At 64.8% G+C, this 23,244-nt stretch overlaps 5 protein-coding genes across 10 annotated transcripts; 2 read left to right on the plus strand and 3 right to left on the minus strand.

The window, feature by feature from the left end:
- The first annotated feature begins 241 nt into the window (after nt 1-241).
- CIAO3 (cytosolic iron-sulfur assembly component 3) lies at nt 242-8,523 on the plus strand. 4 transcript variants are annotated; one of them, XM_058570445.1, is made up of 11 exons: nt 242-331; nt 1,312-1,467; nt 3,022-3,165; nt 3,467-3,599; nt 4,235-4,369; nt 4,706-4,824; nt 5,004-5,133; nt 5,847-5,919; nt 6,428-6,565; nt 7,093-7,250; nt 7,372-8,523. In XM_058570445.1, the coding sequence occupies exons 1-11, from the start codon at nt 266-268 to the stop codon at nt 7,608-7,610; spliced, it is 1,491 nt and encodes a 496-aa protein (XP_058426428.1). In that variant the 5' UTR covers nt 242-265; the 3' UTR covers nt 7,611-8,523. The 4 variants fall into 4 exon arrangements, with proteins under 4 accessions (XP_058426428.1, XP_058426429.1, XP_058426430.1 ...); XM_058570446.1 differs by having other exon boundaries at nt 1,372-1,467; nt 7,372-8,522; XM_058570448.1 differs by lacking the exon at nt 242-331 and adding an exon at nt 619-690 and having other exon boundaries at nt 1,372-1,467; nt 7,372-8,522.
- Nucleotides 8,524-8,535: 12 nt separating this feature from the next.
- HAGHL (hydroxyacylglutathione hydrolase like) lies at nt 8,536-11,010 on the minus strand. Of its 3 annotated transcripts, none has more exons than XM_058570461.1 (8): nt 10,711-11,010; nt 10,290-10,354; nt 10,084-10,201; nt 9,900-10,008; nt 9,718-9,821; nt 9,472-9,570; nt 9,093-9,172; nt 8,536-8,823 (listed from the first exon to the last, which is right to left on the minus strand). In XM_058570461.1, exons 1-8 carry the CDS (start codon nt 10,813-10,815, stop codon nt 8,655-8,657), a joined length of 849 nt encoding a protein of 282 aa, XP_058426444.1. In that variant the 5' UTR covers nt 10,816-11,010; the 3' UTR covers nt 8,536-8,654. The 3 variants fall into 3 exon arrangements, with proteins under 3 accessions (XP_058426444.1, XP_058426443.1, XP_058426445.1); XM_058570460.1 differs by having other exon boundaries at nt 9,472-9,573; XM_058570462.1 differs by lacking the exon at nt 9,472-9,570.
- Nucleotides 11,011-11,484: 474 nt separating this feature from the next.
- On the plus strand, nt 11,485-16,067 carry CCDC78 (coiled-coil domain containing 78). Its single transcript, XM_058570466.1, has 12 exons — nt 11,485-12,121; nt 12,352-12,471; nt 12,558-12,644; nt 12,866-13,018; nt 13,125-13,187; nt 13,312-13,373; nt 13,498-13,576; nt 13,683-13,808; nt 14,003-14,190; nt 15,416-15,482; nt 15,558-15,658; nt 15,763-16,067. Exons 1-12 carry the CDS (start codon nt 12,062-12,064, stop codon nt 15,872-15,874), a joined length of 1,218 nt encoding a protein of 405 aa, XP_058426449.1. The 5' UTR covers nt 11,485-12,061; the 3' UTR covers nt 15,875-16,067.
- Nucleotides 15,989-17,502, minus strand: ANTKMT (adenine nucleotide translocase lysine methyltransferase). Its single transcript, XM_058570465.1, has 5 exons — nt 17,262-17,502; nt 16,777-16,881; nt 16,548-16,688; nt 16,337-16,387; nt 15,989-16,243 (listed from the first exon to the last, which is right to left on the minus strand). Exons 1-5 carry the CDS (start codon nt 17,418-17,420, stop codon nt 16,022-16,024), a joined length of 678 nt encoding a protein of 225 aa, XP_058426448.1. The 5' UTR covers nt 17,421-17,502; the 3' UTR covers nt 15,989-16,021.
- Nucleotides 17,503-18,549: 1,047 nt separating this feature from the next.
- On the minus strand, nt 18,550-23,141 carry METRN (meteorin, glial cell differentiation regulator). The gene is made up of 4 exons (XM_058570459.1): nt 22,983-23,141; nt 22,309-22,709; nt 21,334-21,393; nt 18,550-21,258 (listed from the first exon to the last, which is right to left on the minus strand). Exons 1-4 carry the CDS (start codon nt 23,078-23,080, stop codon nt 20,942-20,944), a joined length of 876 nt encoding a protein of 291 aa, XP_058426442.1. The 5' UTR covers nt 23,081-23,141; the 3' UTR covers nt 18,550-20,941.
- Nucleotides 23,142-23,244: the final 103 nt, after the last annotated feature.

Below are 23,244 nucleotides of genomic sequence, written 5' to 3' on the forward strand. Positions count from 1 at the left end.
ACACCGGGCCGGCAGGTGAGCTCTGGAGCGAGGGAGCTTCACTCCTGTCCCCGCGGTCCCTCCGCCCGGCAGGAGGCGGGACAGGCGAGAGGCGGGAGGTCACTGGCTCCGCCAGCAGGGGGCGCGCACCCTCCAGACGCCCTGCCACGGGGCCAGACGCGCATGCGCCGGGCAGGGCGCTTTCCGGCAGCGTGGCGGAACAACCCCGTCGTTTTGCGCCGTTTGGCGACCCCTGCGCGTGGCGGCCGGCGGCAGTGTGGCCGCCATGGCGTCGCCCTTCAGCGGGGCGCTGCAGCTGACGGACCTGGATGACTTCATCGGGCCGTCTCAGGTGGGAGACCCTCCCGCCTCAGTGCCGTCCCCGAGAAATGGGACCGGAACCCGGGACCCCCGCCGGGTCACGGGCGTCCGGGGAAGGCGAGGCCAGGACGGGGTTTGGGACAGTAGGAGAGGTCATCACGCCGCCCCAGGGGACCGCGTCCGAGTGCCGCGCCCTCCCTGGTGGGGACACGAGCAGCTGCCGCCAGTGACCCAGCCGGGCAGCGGCAGGCTCGGAGCGTGCTGGAGAGCCCGCCAGGCTTCCCTGGGCCAGGTCCTTCCGTGTAGACGGCGCTGGGGGCGCTGCCCTCAGCCGCCGAGGCTGGGAGGTGGTCGCCGGAGCCACAGCCAGGGCCCAGTCCGCGCAGGAAGGTGGGCGACCTTGCCGTTGCCCTCGGGGAGGCAGAGCTTGTCCCTGAAGGGGCAGGAGAGCCACACTTGACAGCGGGTGTCGCCCTTATCTGGTGCACCTGCCTATCAGTGCCACCAGCTGTGCAGGGCGGGGCTGAGGGCCACAGCGAAGGGTCCCCGGAAGAGGGGTGGGCTGGCCGCAGCGTGGCGGGCAGAGATGAGCTGGGACAGGCCTCCACCGGGCCTACCTTCTGGGGCTGTAATCTTTGGGAAGGCAGTGGCCCACGGGCTCCTCTTAGTGATGATGAGAGACAGCGAGAGCTCAGTGAGGTGGGGAAAGAAATGGATTTATTTTCTGGGGCACTGGGCAGGGAGGTGGCCTCCAAGTAAAGCATTCCTGCTGACCCCTTGGCTTCCTCTCAGTAGCCAATGTAACACTGGCCACGGGCTCTCCCTGTGGTGGCCACACCTTCTGTTACCCTAAGAAAGGGTGAAGGTCGAGGTTGGTGGTTTCTGCAGGCGGGTTAGTCTTCATCTGACTTCAGCATATGGAGCGACCCACAGGTCTTAGCGCGTGTGCCTTGTGCCCGAGCCGCGGGCCAAGCAGCAATAGCGCTAAGACGGCTTCTGTGGCAGGAACAGGAGTCAGGGCCAAGCCCTCATCCCTCGTGGTGGTGGCATCAGGGTCTCTTTCTGGTCCAGGACTGCATCAAGCCCGTGAAGGTGGATAAGAGGCTGGGAAGTGGCCTGGCAAAGATCCACATCGAAGATGACGGGAGTTACTTCCAAGTCAGTCAGGTAAGTTCCAGCTCAGAAAATGTCAGACACGTTTCAGACACAAACACAGTGACCATGAGACCTCGCACGCCTCCCAGCCCTTTCTCACTGATCAGATTCACTGGCCATCGGGGAGCCTGGGAGGGCAGGGATGGGAGCCTGGGGATGCCCCAGAGGCTGAACATGGAGCTTGATTTATTCTGCAGAGGGTTCTCTCTTTGCAGAGATGGCGGTTCCTATCTTCCCCTCCCTCTCCCTCTCTCTGAGTTCTAATTGTGTAAGATTTCCCAGTTCAGACCCCTTGTTCTTAATGAACACCTACTTCCTGTATAATTAAGCAATGACAAGATCTTGATGTAATGGTGTTAAAATTCACCCCAACTGTCTGCGATTTGGACCTTCAAGAACATCTGTGCCATCCCATGGACCACAGGCACTGGGTACACCCGGCCCAGGAAGCCCTCCTGAGCAGGGGAGTAGCTGCAGGATGGCTCATGGCGGGGCTGGACGGTGGGATTGAGTGTTCACAGGAGAGAGCTGGCTGTTTGCTTTAACCCAACATCAACCCAGCAGCACACCATGGCTCCCGCCCGAGCCTGGTGCAGCACAGGGCACTGGAGCCTTTTTAGGGAAAAGATACCTCACAAGGGGTCCCACGAATGAAGGAAGCCAGGGGAGGTGGGGGCTGCAGTGGGCCCCGCTGTCCAGGGCAGCGCTGGTTGATTCGGAGGGAAGTTGAGAAGCACATCAGCCGCCTACTGGGCGCAGCATCGCAGTCTGGGCCTTTAGGCTGATCTGACTCTAAAAATACATGTTGAGCTCAAATTGTGGCTTTGGTGCGAAGCGCAGGCCTAGTGAGCCAGCTGGAAGGGAGTTCCAGTCTCCGCAGCCCTCTTGTCGCATCCTGGGCCCTTGCAGCTCGCCTGGCCCTGGCTCAGACCATTCCTGCGTCTGCAGAGGGAGTGAGGGGCTCAGGCCAGGATCACTGGCTTCTAAGAAGAGTCACTGTCAGCCTGGAGGCCCGACTTGAACACCACGTTCTGCGTCTGTCTGGCCGAGTCTGCTGACTGTTGCTGCCTCGCTCCTCCAGGTGTGGGCACTGGGCAGGCAAAGCCACGGGTCACAGGCTCCTGCCGGCTCCTCCCTCCGTTCTTCTCTCACCCTCACCCCCGCCCTTTTCTTCCTCCTCCTTGTAGTGCCTGGCCTTTGGCGTTTTCCTGTCCCCATGGCCCCATGACCAGCCTGGGGGCCAGCGACCCCTCTGGGACCCCTGTGGCGAGTCAGCTGCTTCTCTGCAGATTTAACTCCTACATTCCACCCCCGGCAGACAGCAAGTCTTGTTAATACCATTCTGATGTGCCAGCCGAATTTGTACCAAAGTTAGAATCTGATGATGCTATGAGAATCTAGAATGTAATAACTATTTCATTTTTGTAAACTGAGTGGCACGTAAAATCACCCAGCTACCACGCTGGTTGTTGGTGCTGTGAGCGAGAGAACGAAGGCTCCGTTATCCTGAGAGCTCCATGTCCTCGTGCAGAGGGGCCCTTTGTGTACCAGGTTCTCGTGTTCCAGGACGGAGGGACGCGGAAACTGGAGAAGGCCAAGATCTCACTAGACGACTGCCTGGCATGCAGTGGCTGTGTCACCTCAGCAGAGACCGTGCTCATCACTCAGCAGAGCCACGAGGAGCTGCGGAAAGTTCTAGATGCCAATAAGGTAAGTGGTAGGTGGGCTTCAAGACTCTGCTTTAACCTAACATCAATCCCTCCATTCATGCTGTCAAGGGCAACTCATCTCCTGGTGCCACTTGTCCTGTGTCTCCAGGTGACTCCCACATTTTTAAGTCTCGTCATTGGGATTATCATCACAGTGAATTACTTGTCAGTATTGTGACACTGAAGTGTCAGGCATAAAGATGACAGGCCCTCATGGAGCTGGGGCATGCTCTTGCCAACTCTTGCCCACTGGGAATCCGGAGAAAACACGCAGAGTAAGCGCACATCCCCTTGCTTTGCAGATGGCGGTGCCCGGTCAGCAGAGGCTGGTTGTCATTTCGGTCTCCCCCCAGTCCAGAGCATCGCTGGCAGCGAGATTTCAGCTGAATCCAACAGACACCGCCAGGAAATTAACTGCATTCTTTAAAAAACTAGGTAGGCGCGGACTCTCGGGTGAGCTCAGAGCACGGGGGCGTCTGGGGGAGCTCTTCACACTTCCGAGTCACTGAACTTAAACATGTCAGAAACTCAATGCAAACTCAAAGCTGAGTTTGACTTCAGCTTGAAGTTTCGATGTGACAGTTGAGTGCAGTGCCTTTTAAGAGAAAACCATCTGAATTCTGACTTTGCATTCTCCAGGGTCTAGAATTCACTCACTCCTTATGTTGTTTTAAAATTATCATCATCAATATGCATTTACCAGGTCTGAGTGGGGTTCTAGCTCAGATCGACTGTGGCTAACCCCTGTGTGCCCGGAGCTGGGCTGGGAGGACGTGGGGTGAGCCCCGGCACAGGCTGAAACCGGGCGCCATGTGGGGTGTGGCCTGGTCCCGGCAGCCACTGAGGCAGAGGAAGGACGCCGGATGTCACACACGAGCTTCCTGGGCAGCCCCAAGCTGTCCACACTGCAGTGTGTCCTCTGATGCTCTAGAACCTCGGGCTTCTTGGGGCCTCTGTGGAGCAGCTGAGGTACCACAGGAGGGCAGAGCCCCTGCTCCCAGGGGCGTGGTCGGCAGTGCCTTGTGCTTCAGCTGTCCTTCTCGGGGGTGAGGTGGGTGCTTGCCTTCCAGGGGCGCACTATGTGTTCGACACTGCCTTCTCGAGGAGCTTCAGTCTCCTCGAAAGCCAGCGAGAGTTCGTGCGGCGATTCCGAGGACAGGCCGACTCCAAGCAGGCCTTGCCCGTGCTGACTTCCGCCTGCCCAGGTGTGCTCACGCTGCTGAATGACACCAACAGCTGCACGTGGGTGGGGGATGCTGGGGAGAGAGAGAGGGCTCTGCCAGAGCAGGCTAGAAATGCTGGCCCAGAACGGCCTCTTCCACAGAAGGAGCTGCCCTGAGAGTCACCTGTGGTCGTGTCAGTTCCCTGAGACGGCCATCACATGGATACCAGGAACACATGTGACGGGGACAAGAGAGTGGGAAGGTTCTTTAATGAGACCTAACTCCTGGTACAAGTTGGTCCACCCCCAGACTGTCATGTCACTGCCGAACGGTGAGAGGCGGTTTGTGACCACCCCGTCTGTTCCATGTCGGCCTCAGGCTGGATCTGCTATGCGGAGAAGACCCACGGGAGCCTCATCATCCCCCACCTGAGCACGGCCCGGTCCCCGCAGCAGGTCATGGGCTCGCTGGTCAAGGACTTCTTCGCCCAGCAGCAGGTAACAGGAGCACGCCCGCTGGGAGTGACTGAGTATCCTTGTCGGGAGAGATAAGCCCAGATCTGCAGTGTCCAGAGACCCACACAGAGTCACGTTGTAGGTCCCCCGCCTCATCCCAGCAGGACCCCATGATTGCTGGGGCCAGGCGGTGACCCGTGTGCCCGCGTTTCTCCGTGCAGCGACTGAGCGCCGACAAGATCTACCACGTGACGGTGATGCCCTGCTATGACAAGAAGCTGGAGGCCTCCAGGCCTGACTTCTTCAGCCAGGAGCACCAGACTCGTGACGTGGACTGTGTCATCACGACGGGTGGGTCCCACCGCCGAGCCCCCGCACCTCTGGTGTGGGCCCCAAGCCCAGGGCACAGGGTGGCGTCGCCCGGGTTCTGCCCACGGGCTCTGGCTGGAGCTGCCGTCCCCTGGCCAGAGCCCCGGGGCTCACCCACGCACCTTCCCCACCGCCCCCGGAGCCAGGTCAGCATTCACAGCTGTCCTGCTGTCTCGGGGACCTGTGGCCGACGGGTACCCTGGCCCTACCTTGGTGTTTGCACGGGTAGAGGGGCGGCGATTCTCATCAGCCCCTTGGGCTCATCCTGGTCACCCCATTTCTGAGTTGAGCAGCTGCACAGTCTCCTAAATACTTAAAAGACAGGGAAATAAACACCTGGGAGCCCAGACAGTCAGGGAAAAGTCACCCCGCATGCACACAGTGCCCTGTCCACCTTGTGGGGCACTGCTGCGGAAGTGCCCTGGCGACAGATGTGTCTACCCCGTCATGTGGCCATGAGGGCAGGCTGTGGTCCTGGGAGCAGGGCAGCTCTCCTGAAGGTCTTCAGAAGTGGAGTCCTTCTTCCTCAGCTCTGTGGCTGGGTTCTCTCCCACCCGCAGGCCAGGGGTGGACGTCCGGGCCTCTGGGGCCAGCTTACAGGTTGCTAGGGATGCAGGTGATGTGGGTGTTCTCTGTTGTCCCTGTTTATATCGAGATGCCAGCTGAAGGGCACCTGTGCTGTGGTTTCATGGCAGGAGAAGTCTTCAAGTTGCTGCATGAAGAAGGGGTCTCGCTGTCAGCACTGGAGCCAGCACCCCTGGACAGTCTGTGAGTCGCCACCTGCCACAATGGAGGAGCAGTATCTATGTCTGGTGTTCGGACAGTTGAGACGTTGGGGGTTGAAGGTGCCCTGGCGGGTGGCAGAAGTGAGAATGTGGGTGTGGTCAGTGTCCCCAGACAGACCCTGGCTCTCAGAGTGCCCCTTGCTTCCTCTTCCCCACCACGGCTTCCTTCTGGTCAGTTCCACGTCTGCTCTGTGGTCTGTCTTGGTGTCCACAGAGGTGGTCGAGTTCACAAGATGGCCTACGGACACTCAACTGATGGTTATCAGAACTGACCCCAACTTCATACAGGTCTGAGCTCCCCAGAACAGGTGACTCGATGGAGGGGACAGTCCTTCTCCCGCCTGAGCTGCCTCCTGACACACTGACAAAGCCCCAGGGGTCTCTGAGTCGTTTCCCACTTAGAAAGCAAATGCCCAAAGCGTGAGAGACAGGTCTGGAAGCCTTGCAGACAGCAGCCACGCTGTCACCTGAAGCCGCACCCCCCTCCCCAGGTGCAGCAGCACATCTGCCCAGGAGCCCACCAGCCACCGGGGCGGGGGCTCAGGGGGCTACCTGGAGCACGTGTTCCGGCATGCGGCCTGGGAGCTCTTTGGAGTCCACGTCACTGAGGTTACCTACAGACCCCTGAGGTCAGTGGGAAGGGCTGGAGCTGGGGGCTGGGTCCCCTCTCTGAAGTGGGCTTGGTGGAGGGTGGCGAGCTGGGTTTCGCGTGGACCCTCTGGCACTGGGCAGGAGCTGGGCCCTCCTCCCTGGCTCGCATGAATGGGTAGAGCTCTCTAGGCCTCGGTCTCCTCATCGTAGGGATCAGTGTCCCATTTCCACACCACAGTGGTCCCGAGCCCTGAGAGGCAGTGGTGACACGGTGGTGTGCCAGGCACAGGGAGAGTCCTGACATGACACCTCCGTTCCTTGGAGGGAGCGCTGGGGGCTTTCACCTTGGCGCACCTTGAGGCCATCCCAGGAAGGAGAGGTTCCCATTCTGCAGATCAGGAAACCGAGGCTGGGGGTGAGGTCACCTGCCCAACTTGTGGAAGTGACCTTCCTACCCTCCCCCTCCATCACTGTCCCACCTGGGACCGGGTGAGGTTGCTGGGGTGGGGACCAGGAGGGAACCTGGGCATGCTGTGTGGACAAGCCTGGACTGTGCCCTCCTCAGGAACAAGGACTTCCAGGAAGTGACCCTGGAGCGGGAGGGCCGGGTCCTGCTGCACTTTGCCATGGCCTATGGTTTCCGCAACATCCAGAACCTGGTGCAGAAGCTCAAGCGTGGCCGCTGCCCGTACCACTATGTGGAGGTCATGGCTTGCCCCGCAGGTAGCTGCACAGGCCTCTTCTCACACAGGGTGTGGGGGTGGCGGGAAGGGGCCATACTGGGACCCCCGGTGCGCCAGCACCCTCCCCATGCGTCGCCTTGGCCCGTCCTGCTCCGCTACAGGCTGCTTGAATGGTGGAGGCCAGCTCAAGGCCCCCGACACGGCTGGCAAGGAGCTTCTCCAGGACGTTGAGAGGCTGTACGGCATGGTCAGGACAGAGGCGCCAGAGGACACACCTGGGGTCCGGGAGCTGTACGGGCGCTGGCTGCAGGGCGAGGGCTCGGAGCGGGCCAGCCGCCTGCTGCACACAAGCTACCATGCAGTGGAAAAGGCCAGCTCCAACCTCAGCATCAGGTGGTAGGAAGCCTTAAGGGTCTGCCGGACCCACCACGGCCAGCACAGGGTCTCCAGCATGAAGTCACACCCCGAGACCGCAGGGCTCGTGCCCAGGATGCTAGGCGAGCTGCAGGGACACGTTGGAACCCGCGTAGAAACGAGACTCAGGACCCACAGCGGGTAAAGGTGGTCTCTAGCCTGCACTCACGCACACTCCCTGCTGCAGGAGGCCAGAGGGCCCACGGGGTACCCGAGCCTTGCTCAGGACCCAGGGCAGTGCCCTCACTCCTGGTCCTGGTGGCCCATGTGTGTGAGGGTTTCAGCCAGTGCCGTGGGGGGCTTAAGGCAGAGCAAAAGTAGGTTCCGCACCCCCTGCTTCTAGAGTCACCCCTGAAGCTGTGGTGTGGAGGGCAGTGATGGGCCAGACCTGTTGGGCTGGTCGAGCTTACAGCCCAGCATGGAGAACCCTGCTGTGCTGAGAGGACACTGGCAGGAAAGGGATACCAGCCATGACACCCCACCTGGGGATGGGGTGCCCCCTCCACCTGCAGCCAGGTGTTCACTGTGAGGAAGCTCTGGGCTCTGAGGCCTGAGAACCTGTGTTTTCTAGGCAGAAACCAGGCTCTCAACAGCAGACCTCAGTGGTCTCTCCAGCTGAGTCTTACATCCACAGCTGGGTCCCCACTTACAGCGGCAGGGGGAAGACACCTTGGGCTCGGATTTTAATAAAGGAGCCTTACTCTGAAAACGGCTTCTCTCCTGGAGCGTCTGCCAACATTGAGAAAGACGCCTTGCAAAGCTTTATTCAAAATTCAGAAAACCCATGCACCCCACTAGGCTGCTTCTTGAACACCCAGGTCTTGGGGCTCACACTGGCCCAGGGAGGAGCCCCACGTGTCCACTGCCACAAGTGCCCGAGTGCCCATCCTCAAGGCTGGGTAGCCGGCTGGGCAGCCGGCTGGGCAGGGCCGAGAAGGCTCCAGAGATGACCCTCCCGTGGGCCCAGTCTACCCGAGGGTCAAGGGAGGAGGGATGCACCACCTGACCCCGCGGCAGGTCCACACGGGGCTCACTTCTGTCGGGGCATACTCAGGAGCCCCCACTGCAGCGCCAGGAGAGCCTGGGCCTGTGGCTGCAGCGGGTCGGCCACCCGCTCAAAGCTCGCCCGCTCTCTGCAGAGCACCTCCAGGACCTCTGCCGGGGCCGCCTTCCCTGTGAACTCGCGCACGGCCTCCTCTCTGTGGGGAAAGAGGCGCCATGGGGGCTCGGGCAACTGCTGGGCGGGCACTGGCAGAGAGTGCTGAACGAGCAGCCTCTCCCCAGTGCCAGTCAGGCCAATAACTGGTCCCCCGACCCCTCCCTTAGTGTCCAAATGACTGCCAGGGAGACCCCAAGGATGATAGCCGGCCTTGTGCCAGCTGGCTCTGCAGCGTGGCCCCTGGGGAGGGCACAGGGCCTCCCGAGATGCGCTGGCACAGGAAAGCCCAGCATGTGGGCCAGTACTCACGCCACTCTCAGGAAGGGGTTGTAGAGGAGCTCCTCGCCTAGGGTGGACGGCACTGTGGGCACGTCGTCCTCGTCTCTCTTCTGGAATGACACAGGCCCTGTCATGGCCTTGTCTGAGGGCTCCAGGCGGCTCGGCTCGGCTCAGCCCCAGGCCCAGTCTGGCCCCAACCTGGACCCTGAGGGCAGGCACTTGCAGCCCAGTCCTATAGGCTGCCCAGCTCCCTGTCAAAGCTACCAACCTCTCCCCTCACCGGTAGGAGCCTCAGCTGGACAGTGCACCCTGGGCCAGTCATGGCTGGTTCCCCCTGCAGTGCCCCTCCTGGGTCCCAGTCCTCCCCCCACCTGCCAGCCCTCGCCATTGAGGGAAGGAATGGCCGCACCTTGGCCCACGACAGCTTGGCCCTCACGTGGTCATTGCAGGGCTCCACTTTCTGCGCAAACTCAAGGTTGGCCAGCGTGTGTTCATGGCCACAGAACACCTTCTGGAGAAAGGAGGCACTCAGGGGGGTCACTCACTGGCTGGCCTGGCCCCTCCCGAGCACCCTCCCACACCATGTTGCAGGTCCAGAGCATGTGGGTTGTGCAGTGAGGTTGGATCCAAGGGAGGGGAAGGGACAGCCACTCACAGTCTCCGGGGGCAGGGTGCCCAGAGTCTCAGCCAGGCTCTGGTACATCTGCTGAGCTGTGCTCTCCAGGCGGGAGCCGCATCCCGCCACGGACAGGGCATCCCCTGAGGAGGAGGATGGGTCAGAGAAGGTGGAGCCGCATCAGAGGGAGGCGGGGCGGGTGGGGGCAGCGCAGCTGGTACCCGAGAACACGGCGGGCGGGTCCAGACACTCATTTTCCCATAAGAAGTAGCTCATGTGGCCAGTGGTGTGGCCGGGCGTCAGGAGGCAGCGCACGTGGATGGCCCCAAACTGCGGCAGAGGGGCAAGCGGGCCGGTTAGGCGGCGGCAGGGGCGCCTTCCCCCTCCTCCCGGGCGCGCGCTCACCCGCAGTTCCTCGCCGTGCGCCAGCCTGCGGGTCAGCGCGCAGATGCGCTCGTCCGCACCTAGCACGGCCAGGCCCGGCCGCAGCCGTGCCAGCTCCGCGTTGCCTCGAGAGTGGTCCCTGCAGACGGGGCGGGAGTAGGATCAGGCCAGGTCGGGGTGGGGGTGGGCGACGCCCTGGAGCCTGGGCCCGCCCCGACCATGCTCACCAGTGGTGGTGGGTGGTCAGCACAGTGGTCAGTGATACCCCCTCCCGGCCCACGATCTCCAGCAGCTGAAAGGGACGGGAATTAGAGAGATGGGACGGTCCAGGTGGCCGCTCCCCCCATACTGGGGCGCCAGGCCGGTGAGCACAGCGCCCCAGGCAGGCCAGGACGGGGTGGGTGTGTCCAGCAGGCAATTACTGAGCGCCGCGTGTGTACGGAGCAGTTAGGGTGCAGAGGATGGGCAAAGAGGAGACCAGAGGCAGTCCTATCCTCGGGAAGACCCGAGTAATGAAGAAATCCTAAACACCCAATAACCAGGAACCGGAGAACAGGAAGGGTCTGCTCTCACCAGGGTGGTCCGGGAGCTGCTCCGAGGGGGCCTGGGCCCGCAGCGGCCTCCCCGCCGCCCACAGCCTGCCCTCACCCTCTTGGGCACGGCCACGTCCACAGCCACAGCCTCCCGCGTGTGCTCCTCGATGACCAGGTACATGTAGTTGTCCTCAAGCACAGGGATGACCTTGACCTTCATGGTCGCAGCGCTCAGCCACCCCGCGCCTCCTCCAAGAGGCCTCCAGCCTTGTGAGCCCCTGCCTCAGGGCGGGGGCTCCCCTCTCCAGACCTAGGCAGGGCTGCGCGGGAGGGGTCAGCTCCACACACACTGGGGGCCAAAAGGCAGTCCCGCTCCCTGCTCTAGGGAATTCCCGGAGGACCCTACGCTCCAGGCTCAAGCTGCCCCGCGGCTGCGGACGCCGCCCCCGCCCCCGCCACGCCCCTCGACAGTTTCCCCCTCCTCCGGCTCCGCCCCCCAGTCGTGGCCCCGGTAATCCCCGCCTCCTTCCCCCAGACCCCGCCCCCAGGCCTCCTCCCGCCGCCGCGCGACCCTGGCCCGGGACAGCCCCTCCCCGGCCGCCCACTCACCCGCACGGACTGCGCCAGCCGGCTGCGCGGGCGGCCAGAAGGACGGCGGGACAGAGGCGGGCCTCGGGCGCCGGTCACGGGGACTGGACGGAGCGCGTAGCTCAGCCCCGCCGCCGCTAACGGCTCGCGCCCCGAACGCGCCGCCCCCCCCCCAACCCGGTCCCCCCCGCCCGGCTGCCCGGAACCTGCGCGCGGCGGGGACGCCAGCACGGTCAGGGAGCGAGCGTGCGCGGGAGGGAGCGCGTGCGTGCCGGTGGGGGTCGCGCGCACGTCCGGCCCCGCCGCGCCGGGCGCTATGGCGCCTCCTGCGCGAAGCCCTCCAGGCTCCCGTGCTGGGGCCAGACCCTTGGCCCCTGACTGGGACGTCTGCACCCCCTTCCTCCAGGCTGGGGGTGCGGAGATCTGTCCAGTTTGTTCGCCTGCCCGTCCTAGCACTGAGCCGAGAGGCACACAGAAGGGGTCTAATGAGTGTGCAAACCCACACGGTACGGCGGGGCACCCAACAGTAACAGCAGAGGCAGCTCCATTCCGGACGCGCGTTCCCCCTTCTCCTCAGGCTGGGCGCTTTCCTGCACCCCTGGTTCCATCTGCACCCCGAATAAATGCAGGGGTGCTGGTCTACATTTCCCAGATGAGGAAATGAAAGCCAGAAAAAATGGCCACCATATATGGAAAGAGCTGAGAGAGTTCCCCCCACCTCCCTAACCACCGAACTGCCCTGCCTGCCCTCATGGGTGGGGCCCCGGCAATCTCCGGGGACCAACAGGGGCCTTGGCAACAGAAGCCACCGTGTCGCAGCAACAGGCCACTAGGTGAGGCGGCACTGGGCTGGGGCAGGCCAAGAGTTCCTTTCCCCTATGGAGCGTGTGGCGGCCACAGGCCCCAGGCCAGGGGCCCCCCCTCGGGCCATTGAGAATGTGAGTCCTCCCAAGATGCTGCTGCTAGTGGGGCCGGGGGGTCCTCCCTATCCCCTCAGAGGCCAGGGGGGTGCAGGTACCCAAGTCCTGGGGCTGATCCTGGCTGTGGGAGGGGCTGCCCCAGCTCAGCCAGGCTCCTGGTGGGGTTGGATGGCCGGTGGCTCATAGGAGTGAAAGCCACAGCCCAGGCCTGAGACCCACCTGGGGGCTGGATGGTGGTGCCTCCCCAGGTTCTGCCACAGGCAGAGGACTGGCTGCCAGGAGTCCCAGGGGGTGCCCCAGCCTGGGCCACCAGCCTTGAAACAGAGCTTCCCTCAGATCTAGAGCTGAGTGAGGAGCAGCGGCTGCAGGTGGGTGTGGGGGCCCTGGAGTGCTGGCAGGAGGAGGGCGCCTGCAGGGTCCCCCAGGGCCCACCTCTCCCCTTGGCCACCCACAGATTTCTAAGGAGCTCGTCGACCTGCAGATCACAACCCACCGCCTGCGGGAGCAGCATGAGGCTGAAATCTTCGAGCTGAAGAGTGAGGTGGGCACTGATGTGTGCCCACGTGTGCCAGCCCGGGGGGGGTGCATATCTAGGACCAGCACTGTGAGGGGTCCAGGTGCAATTGTGCACACCCACACCGTGTCTGTGAGCCCTACCTGTCTCACATGTGCTGTGTGTCCCTGTGTGTGCCCAGACGGATGCTGACCTGCCAAGGGTGGCCTGGCCCGCAGGTGCACCTGCTCACCGTGGTCACCCTGCAGGTCCTGCGGCTGGAGAGCCGAGTGCTAGAGCTGGAGCTGCATGGAGAGCGTGCAGCCCTGGCAGAGGCTGACCCAGGGCACCGCCAGGCACTGGCACAGGAGCTCGGGCACAAGGCCCATGGGCAGGGACCCTCTGACCGCCGCAGACTTCAGGTCACAATGAGCGCGTGGATGGCCTGGCAGGGTGGGCTGGGTGGGAACTGAACAGGGGTGTAGTAGGGGAACAGCGAGGCTGGGACCAGCACTCCATTCTGTATACGTGCAGCCCCAGGACTTCCTGACCCCTGGGAACGAGCAGCAGAAGCTGAGGAACAGCATGAGTGTGCAGCCACCTAGCCTGGGGGTCTGTCCAGGTTTCTCCGGGCCTGGGGTAGGGGTGTGGTAGTGCAGGGGATCCAGAGCTTTGGGTCTTATCCGGCCAGTCCTTGTGCACCCCACGGCTGCAGGGAGAAGTGAAGCAGGCACTGGAGCAGCACAGAGCACGGGAGCAAGCACTGGAGACGCCAGTGTGAGTGGCTGCCTCACCTGGGCCGGGGAGGGCCCAGCAGGGCAGTGTACGGAGCGGCTGTTCCCAAGCGGCAGAGGGAGTGCCCCGCCCTGGGCCCAGCTGAGCCTCACACCCGTGTCCGCAGGGCAGCCCTGTGCCGGCAGCTGCAGGGAGCCCGAGAGGAGGCCAGGACAGCTAGGCAGCGCCTGGCTGCACAAGCTGCGGTGAGGCCCAGCCCTACCCGCTTTGAGATCCGGTTGGGGGTGGTCCTACAAGCTTAGCAGAGGTCCACCTCTCGGGACATCGGTTCAGGGCCACCTCCTCCCGCAGGTGTTGTCCGCCTGCCACGGCCAGCTCCGCCAGGCAGAGGCCGAGAACGCCCGGCTGCAGCTGCAGCTCAAGAAGCTAAACGAGGAGTACGCCATCCGGCTGCAGCGCTGCGCCCGCGCCGTGGCCGTGAGCACGGGCGGGGAGGCCCTGGGAGCCCACGCCTGGCCTGCGTGTGCTGGACCGCTGCAGGGAGACCCCGTGGGCCGGCCGCTGCCCTGCCCGACCTGATCCACGAGGGAATTGGGGGAGGGGTGTGGCCCACCCAAGCCCCGCCTGCCGCGGCTCTGGCCCCGCCTCCAGCCCCTCCCCATTTCCTCTAGGAGTATGTGCATGGTGCGTGTCAGGCGCCTACAGCCGCAGCCCTTCGAACATTCCTGGAGACCACCCTGGAGGACATCCGGGCGGCACATCACAGCCGTGAGCAACAGCTGGCCCGGGCTGCTCGCGCCTACCGCAAGCGCCTGGCAGATCTGAGCCGTAGGCATGAGGAGCTGCTGGCCGCCCACAGGTGGGCCCCTCCCTGCATGGGCACCTGGGGTGGGGTGGCCCTATGTGACCCAGCATGTGGCTTAGTGTGCCGCAGGCGCTGGCAGACCCCCACGGGGTATCCAGGACCCCCAAGGCTACCTTTGATGCAGCCACCTCTGACCTGGAGCCACTGCCCCTGCACCTGGTCACCGAGCTCGACCACCTGTGGGAGGATCAGGCAAGGCTGGAGATGAAGCCCCACAAGCTCCAGACCCAGGTGACCCCTCCCTGCTGCCCCCCACTGGCCTTGGGGCACAGGCCCCCAGAACTCACCCCAGGGCCATCCCAGACTCAGCAAAGCCCCAACCTAGGGTCTCTGAGCAGCCTGCTGTGTTCTGCTGACTGAATCTCTGCTGTGCAGCCTTTACAGCCCAGCGGGCTTACAATGCTGCTCTTGTTCCCACAGAAGGGACCCGGTGAAGCCTCCCAGGGGGGCACATCAGAGCCACAGTGAGTGCCCTGGTGTGGGTGTTGGGTGCCCGCAGGGCTGGTCATTCATTTATCATGCCAACCCTAACTGCTGGACCGGGTGCGGCTGCAGCAGTGAATGAGGTGGCCCGTCTGTCCTCGGGTCTCGGTCTGTATGGGAGACACTAGTTAGTCGTAGAAAAGCCAGGTGCCTGGGGTGAAGAGACGTCCTGAAGGGAGAGGGGCTGACTTTGAATGAGAGGGTTGGGGACAGCCCTGAGGAAGGGACATTTTAGCTGAGATGTGGAGGTCCCAAGGATGAAGACATGGTGGGATTGCCAGCAGAGGTCCCGGCCCCAGCCCCAAGACAGGGCAGGAGCAGTCTACCTGGTGACCTTTAAAGCCGTTGCCTCTGGGCCTCCACATTTCCAACCATGCAATGGACAGGGCCTCATACAGGTCCACCTCCCAGGGTTTTGGGAAACAAGTCCCCAGCATGGGGAGAGACCCCCCCGTCAGCATCCCTACAAACACTGGGGCCACTGTGCAAGCTGGCCTTGTGGCCTAGCCCTCCCTGAGCAACGAGTGGGCCCTCTGGGCCTGGGCTGCCCTGCCCCCAACACATAGACGGCTCCAAAGTCTAGGCAGGGCCCATAGTGGCTGGCGGGCCCATGCTGGCCTGAACTCGCTCCCAGCAGGCACCACAACAATCTATGTGCCCCAACTTGAGTAGGGTCACCGGTCAGCACCTGGGCTGATGCTGGCCCTCACACGCACCCATTCCTCTCCCCTCACAGGGGCCTGGAAGCTGCATCCTGGGCCCAGATCCGCCAGGAGCTCCAGGAGTTCTCTCGTGGCACCCAGGTAGTGGGCAAGGCTTGGTTGGGACCCCTCCTCACACTGTGCCCTGACTCATGGCTTATGCTCCCCTCATGCCAGGCAGAGCTGGAACGGGAGCGGGCACAGCTGCTAGTCCGGGCTACGATGGCTGAGGAGCAACTTTCCGAGCTACAGGAGTACGTGGACCAGCACCTGGGCAGGTGGGTTCTTGGGCAAGTGGGCTGGGTGTGACCCGAGGGCCTTGGTCCAGACACTAGGCTTGTCCAGGGCCATGCAGGTGACTAAGCCTGGCCTCTCCAAGCAGGTACAAGCAGGAGATCCTGAGGCTGAGGAAGCTGGTGGGTACAGAGGACCCCTGGAAAATTGGGGGCACACCTCCAGCCAAGCCCCAGCGCCCAAGGACCCGGAGCCACTAGCTGGTCATTGGATAAACTCAGAGCAAAACTCTTCCCAGGCAGCATGGAGTCCTCCCCACTGTCCCCGCTTGAGGGGTCATTCCACCCAGCCCTCCACCCAACAAGAGTCAGGAAGCAGTCCACTGAGTCTTTATTGTGTCCAAACAGTCAACCACCCTGAGAATCAGGGGCCCCGGGGACTGAGGCAGAACCAGGTCCTGGGGCAGCCTGCCCAGCTGGCCCATCACGATGGACATCATAGGCCCAGACACGGTCCATGCCCTCACCCACCACAGCCACAGGCTGCCAGGTGGGGAGGGGGAAGCGCCCTGACACCACACGGGCCCCTGCGGGCAGCTCGGCCAGCAGCTTGTTCTCCAGCAATGAGAGCTGCGAGAGAGAGCAGGAGGGCAGGTGGGCTGAGCAGAACACGGCTGCCCCCGCCCCCAGCTCCTCCCCTGGGCTAGCACACCCCAGACCTACCACGCTGGGGGCCAGGAACACAGACACATTGTGGCAGTCCCTCAGGCTCACCTGCAAGAAGAGATCACCCCAGCAGAGACCGGGGCCCCAGCCAGGGAAGAGGTCTGGTGGGCATGGGGTCCCTGTGGCTGTCAGCAGGGTGGTCAAGCCCAAAGAGGAAGCGTGGAGATCAGGTGCAGGGCCTGAAGGGGTCCAGGACTCCCCGGGTTACCTTCCAGAGGTCCTCTCGGCGGTAGCAGACACTGCGGGCACAGCCGGCCCTCCAGGCGTGCAGCCGCGCCAGCCCCACCAGCCACGGGTTCAGCTCGTAGCCCACAGCCGGGCAGAGACCGCACCTGTGGGCCGCTAGCACCTGTGGGCACGGAGAGCGTTGGGAGCGGGAGGCGGGGAGGTGCGATGGCGGGAGGGGCAGCGGGGACGCACCCCCACACAAGCCTTACGATTCTGCCGTCGCCAGAGCCCAGGTCCACCATCTTTCCAGGACGGCCTCGTAGCAGCGACAACACGTGCTCCACCTGCCGCGCACTCGCGCCGACGTACGGCACCTGGGCAGGGAGGCGCAGCTGGGACGGCGGCAGTCCACTAGCAGCTCCTGTACTCACCGGTCGGGTCCCCAAACCGCAATCAACGGGGCGGGGGGGTGGGGGTGGGGGCCTGTCTCCTGGGCTGCCTTTCTTAGCGTGGGGCTGTCCTGCCGCCCCTGAAGCAAGTCCAACCCACAGCCCGGCCGGTTCTCAGCTGCAGCCCCTCCCCTCACACCTGGGCTCAGCGCCTCCACCCAGGGCAGTCCCGGCCGGGACCCCACAGCCGCTCGAGGCCCCGCCCTGGCAGCTCCGCCCACCGCCCCTGGCCCCACCCCGCAGGAGCCATGCGGGTTCCGCCCCCGCTTGTGGCCTCGCCCACCGCCCCTGGCCCCGTCCGGCACCTGCAGCCGCAGCGGTACGCCGCGGAAGCCGGGCTGCAGCAGCAGCGCCCACACGGCGTAGACGGCCAGGCCTGAGCCCGCCGCCACCTGCAGCAGCTCCCACGCGCCCGGCCGCCGCTCGCGCAGCTCGGTCAGCGCCTCGGCCGGGTCATCCTCCATGGCTGCAGGACACGCGGCCCAGGGTCGTCCCTTCCCGGCTCGGGTCCAAAACCCTCACGCCCGGGCGCGGAGCTGATGGGGCCGCCCTCCCCACCACCCCCGGCCTGCACCGTGCCCCTCGGTCCCGCTCCACGGCTACCCGGCCCGCGGCGGCGACGCCGGAAGTGGCGGGCGGAGGCCGGGGCGAGACGCCGGAAGCGGCCGGCAGAGCGAGCGCGGCCGGTCCGTCTGTTTTCCGCTCCGCCGGGGCCCAGGGCCCCTCCCGCGGGTTCCGGCCCCACCGTATCTGCTCGCGGCCTGCGGCCGTCGGCCCCGGTGGCCACTCCGCGGACGGTGGCTTTGGGCCTCTCCCGGCGCTGGGGACCTGGGAGGGCGCCTGGCAGGCCTTGCCCTCCCGGACTGCGCATCCAGCGCGGGGACGGCCTCAGAGGGCCGGGCGCCCGGGGAAGCGGGGTCCCGCGGACGCGCGGGCTGAGGAGGGCAGCGGCGCGGGGCCGGCCAGCGTGCGGGGCCCCGAGACGGGCGACCACGCTCGGGGCCAGGCCGCGGCGGCGCCGCCGATCGGGGCACCCGAAAGCCAGCCGAGCCCCGGGAGGACGCCGGCTCCGTCCGCGGGCGGGAGGGCTGGTGGGAGACGCGGGCGCCCTGAGTGCGTGCGAGGGGAGCCGGGCGCAGGAGCTGGCCCGGCCGCGGGGTGGGAGAAAGATCCCGCTCTCCTCCAGAAAACGTCGACAGTCAAGATGGAGCAGTTCCTGGAAGTGGCCTGGCAAAGCCTGGGGTGGGAGGGCAAGCGAGCGACGGAGCCCGGGTCAGGCGGCGGAGCTGAAGCCGCCTCCTCCCTGAGGCCACACGTCCGAGCATGTGGGGCCCGTCTGCACACAGACTTCTGGTTCCGCCATCCACGGCCCCGGTCAGGAGCCCCAGCAGGACGACGCAGGCACGCCCGAAACCAGTGGCCTCACCCCAAGAGCAGATGCCTCGCGCGCCTGCCCGCGCTTGGCCCCAGCTGCCACCAGTCCTGAAAGACAAGTGTCCCTGGTGGCAGGCAGCCCCAACGCGCTGCTCCCAAGACCTGAGCCCTGGGGAGCAGGAGGGCCGCCGCCGCCGCCGCCTCCTCCCCCCGCCCCCGGGCTCAGACATCGCTCAGAGCATTCTGGCTCCTTCTGGCTGTCACCAGGCCCTCCCCAGAAAGGAAGGGCGTGCAGTGGCTCCAGGCTAGGGGAGTGCTTACACAGCTCCCCATTCTCGTCTCTTGTTCCTTGCGTCATTCCCAGTGCCTAGAGCATCCCTGGGACCCGGAGACACTCAATAAAACCTTGTTGACCAAGTGAACGCACCTAATGGGGCTCCTGCACACCCACAGTGCTCACATTCACACCCCGCACTCTGCTCCTCAGCCTGTGAGCACCGGGCAGTCCGGTGCATACCCCCATAAGTGCACACGCCCGCAGGTGCCCCACAGGCCAGCTCCCGGAGCCCACCCTGCATGCGCCCACACCATTTCCCCTTGGCCGTTCTCCCCAGGGCAGACATGAAGCCCCTGGCCCAAGTCTGGGAGGCGTGTCCTGGAGCACCTTGGCCCTGCTAGCCACACCCACCTCTGCCCTTTCTGTGTATTAGGAGGTGTGTGTACCGGAGGCTCAGGGGCTTCCTAGGGCAGGTGGGTATAGGCCAGTGTCCAGCCTAGGGCCCACCCCAGAGCAGCTGCCCTGCATTTTTGTGGACAGGCGGTCCGAGAGGCAGTCCACTGTAACCACTGGGTGTAGCTAGGGGCCCCGTTCCCAGAGAGGCTGTGGGGAGCTGACCAGAGAAGGAGGACAGAGGCCACGGGTGGGGGTGCTGCTCCTCCCTGGAGAGGAAGCCCTCCTTGGGGCCCGCCCGGACAGTGCAGTAGCCTCCAAGACAGCAGCAGGAGGATCGGGAGTGCACTCGCCTCCTCTTCCTCCTTCTCTGGTTTTTGCCAAGACACTCCTGGTGGGGAGAGGGGGGCAGACAGGATGCAGGGGTCTGCAGTCCAGGGAGAGGTCCAGGCTGAAGATCAAAATGAGGGGTCCTCAGCCACGAGGCTGGTGCAGCTCTCCAATGGTGGAGTGTCAACCGAGAGGAGGAGAGGGCTAGCACCCGAGCCCTGAGTGCTCCACAGTGAGGGTTTGGGGAGGTGAGAGGGAGCAGAAGGAGTCTCAGGAGGGCCAGAAGGTGGGAGGAAACCTAGGGGAGCCTGCCAGCTGGGGTAGCTGTCCTCCCCCACCCATAATTCTCATTAGGCCCCCACGGTAAGCAGGCCCCCCACACGCGCAGCTTTCAGACAGCTGGCCCCATGGAAGTTCCAGGGCGGCCACTGGAGGCGGGGTGTCCACACGGGGCGTGGCACACACTAGGGGCCCTGTGTCAGCAGATTCTGGAGGAAGGGGCCTGTATTTGGGCCCTGCACAGCCTTATCCCTCTCCCAGCCTCAGTTCCTGTCTGAAAGATGGCAGGGCCCCTGGCCTCCACCCCCACCGGCAGCCTCTTTCCCAGCAAACGCTGGCAGGCGAGGATGGGCAGCTGTTTCAGGGCTCAACCCAGGCGTCTGCCCCCACTTGAGCTGTGGCTCTGTTTCCTGGGAGCTGCGGGGCTGGGGTGAGCAGAGGCAGCTCATCCCGGGTTCAGGAGGCCCCACAGGGACCCCCACCCCGGCAGCTTTCAGCCTCAGGACCATGGGCTTTGTCCAGAACCACGCTGGCCCTTTATGTGGCTGAGGCTAAGGAGGAAGGCAGGGGCAGCGACAATGGAATCAGTGGTGGGAAACCATCCTTAGAGACCGCATTGTGTGCCCCCGCCTGCCGGAAATGGGCAACAAGCAGGACCCCGCAGGGGAGACCCCACACCCCGCAGGCTCCGCGCCACATCGGGATGCTCGGCACGTCGCAGGGGCCTCGGAACAGAGAGGCCCATTCTTCCCCGAGAGCAGGATGGGGCCAGGATGACTCTGCTGGGCTCGAAACAGACCATGGAGGGAAGTCGGCGCCCTGCCAGATTGCAACCCCTTCCTTCGCAGGCTGGGAGTGGTGTCCACCTGCCTGCCCCCAAGGGACCCCACCCACCTCAGACCTTGGAGTTACAGCCCCTTTTCCACTCCCACTCTGAGCCGCAGAAGCAGCTGGCACGGGGGCGGGAGCAGCAGAGCTGAGGCTCCCGTTAGTGGGGGGGGGGGGCACTGCACCCTCCCACCCAGCAGCAGCCCCTCCCCAGGGCGTGGGCATGGGCTGCTCTCCCACTCACTAGCTGGGTGAGGCACCCCGGACAAGGCACCATTGCCCCCAGCTCTGTGAAGTTGGAGTCGGAGCGGTGCCCAGGGTGTGGGGGATGAAGGGAGACGAAGCAGCCCGGGCTGGGCACAGGCACCGGACACTGGAGCCGTGCTGGGTAACATAGCCGTGTTCTTATTGGTTATCGCTATTTCCTCAGAAGTTGCTGGTACCTTGACACCTCCCCACCCACCCTCCTACCAGCCCCTCCCCAGCGCTCTGCTCCCAGGTCCCTCAGTCTAGCGCCACCTCACAGGGGTGGAGGTGGTCGGCGTGGGCCGCTGAATAGGCACGGCTGAACTCCTGGAAGCGGGGTGCGCAGCCCAGCCAGGCCTCACCGAAGCGGCTCCAGCCCATGAAGAGGAAAGTGCCAGGGCCAGGGCGGATGCCGCAGCGCAACGGGGTGCGAATTGAGGCCTGCACCTGGCCCCCAGAGCCCCCCACCTGGAACAGCGGCAGCGTCTGGCGGAGGACACGGGCAGCCACCACGGTGATAATGGACTCCTGCAGCTCTGTGTCGTGGGCAACCCCGTGGATGGTTCCGTGGATGACTGTGGGGAGACGTGTTGGCCAGTGGCATGCAGGGGAGGGCGGGCCCCAGGCTTCCCCCGCAGTGGGACACTCACCAAAGTCACTGGTGCACGCGGCCAGGAGGAGCTCAGCATGGCTGCAGGGCCTGCAGGCACCTGGCATGCAGGGAGGTCATGAGTATAGCTCCTGCCCTCTCCTGCACCACCAAGGCCTCCCCCCAGCCGGAAGCAGGAAGGAGAGGGGAAGGGACCAGAACCCCTCAGGGCCTGATAGCAATTGAGGATCCCAGAGAGCACACGTGCACACACCCTGAAGATACCCTGCATTCAGAGTGACACTTGCAGACTCATGTGTGCAATACACATGGGTGCTGGGACCCGGGTCCAGGTGCTGTGCCCAGCATGTGGGCATGAGGACTACCTGTCCCTCTCCTAGCCTCACCTGGAGCTCAGATGTCTGGGTGCACACACTCACACACTCATCTTACACACACACACCAGCATCCTGTCATCCCTATGGCCACCCAGAGCTGCCTCCTGGGGCCAAAGACACCAGCCCAGCCTGGGTGGCAGGAGGTTATGGTGGGCTCTGGGGTCTCTGGCGGGGGGCCAGAGAACAGAACAGAGAGACCCACATCCTCTTCCGGGTCAGGCTCCAAGCTCAGGGAGAGCAAAGAGCTGGGTCTGGTGCCCTGCGGAGAGGCGGGGAATTGTCTCCATGGCGACCGGGCTCACACTGGACTTTTGTTGTATGGGGCTGGGGGAGGGGAGGGAGGTCACCGCTGGGCCAGGGAGCCCTGGACAGCTTTAGCCGGAGGTTTTGATTCCGTCCTCCGTCAGCCCCTCCCCCAACCCCTCAGGGACCAGGGCCCGGGTTGCCCTGCCTGGCCTCCCCTTACTCCGTTCTGCCCCGGGCCAGCTCTTTCCCTAAGCTGACTCCTGAGAGATTGCCCTTCCCTCCCCTGACCTGTCCTGGCTCTGCTACTAGCTGTGTGGCCGCCGATAAGCCGCTTCACCCTCGCACCTCAGTTTCCCCCTCTGTGTAGTGCGGACGACAGGCCCTTCACTCACCATCCGCGCCAAGGCCGTGGGCCTGCGGAGGCAGCTCTGGACGCCGCTCCTCGCGCAGTTCGAAGCGGAAGGAGGCCACGCGGCGGCTGATGTTGGGGTGTGGGGTGGCCTGCAGGAAGAGGGCCTGGCGCTCGCGGGGACCCCAGCGCACGCACCGGCCCCCGGCCAGGCCTGGGCCTTCGGCCAGCAGCAGCTCCAGGACGCCGCCCGCCCGCTCCGCGAAGACCTGAGCGCCCGCGAAGGGCTGCGCCGGGCGCAGGCAGGCGATGCGGGGCCGCGCGCCCCAGTCGGAGCCGCCCAGGGTCAGGCGCAGCGCCCCTGCCGGGTACAGCCACTCGATTGCGCCCTCCGCACAGGCCAGGGCCAGCTGCCCCACGCTGCTGGGCTCCTGGGTCAGGCCGCTGGGGACAGGACGGGCGGCGCTGAGGGGGCGGCCCGCGTCCCCACCCGCGCAGCCCCCTCCCTCGCAGCCACCAACAGCTGTGTCCACTTTGGGGAAGAGGAAACTGAGGCCCAGCGCCCTCAGACTCTGGAGGGGAGGGCAAGAATTCGGTGCCGGGTCGGGGCATCCCCCCAACCCAAAGGGCGAGCGACACCGTACCCCCAGGCCCCTCCTAAGTGGGGAGCACAGCCCCGGGGGGTTGGCCCGCGCGGGCTTCTAGCGGGGGTCGTACCTGCCCCTCCACCTGCAGCGGTCCTCCGAGTAGCCGGCGCGGGCAGCCGCCGCAAAGAGGCTGCAGCAGAGCGCGCAGAGTAGCGCAGGGGACGGCATGGCGCGTGGGGGCGGGGGGCGGCGGGAGCAGCCGGGGACCCCGGCCCCGCGGAGCCCCACCGCCCGCGCCGCTCCAGGCCGCTCAGCCCCTCCAGACGCCCTGGAGCCGCGGGCGACGCGGGCGGGGCCGGGCGGCCAATCGCCGCGCGGCCCCGGAACTTTCC

Source organism: Diceros bicornis, chromosome 26, assembly GCF_020826845.1.
Source record: "Diceros bicornis minor isolate mBicDic1 chromosome 26, mDicBic1.mat.cur, whole genome shotgun sequence".
Taxonomy (NCBI): domain Eukaryota; kingdom Metazoa; phylum Chordata; class Mammalia; order Perissodactyla; family Rhinocerotidae; genus Diceros; species Diceros bicornis.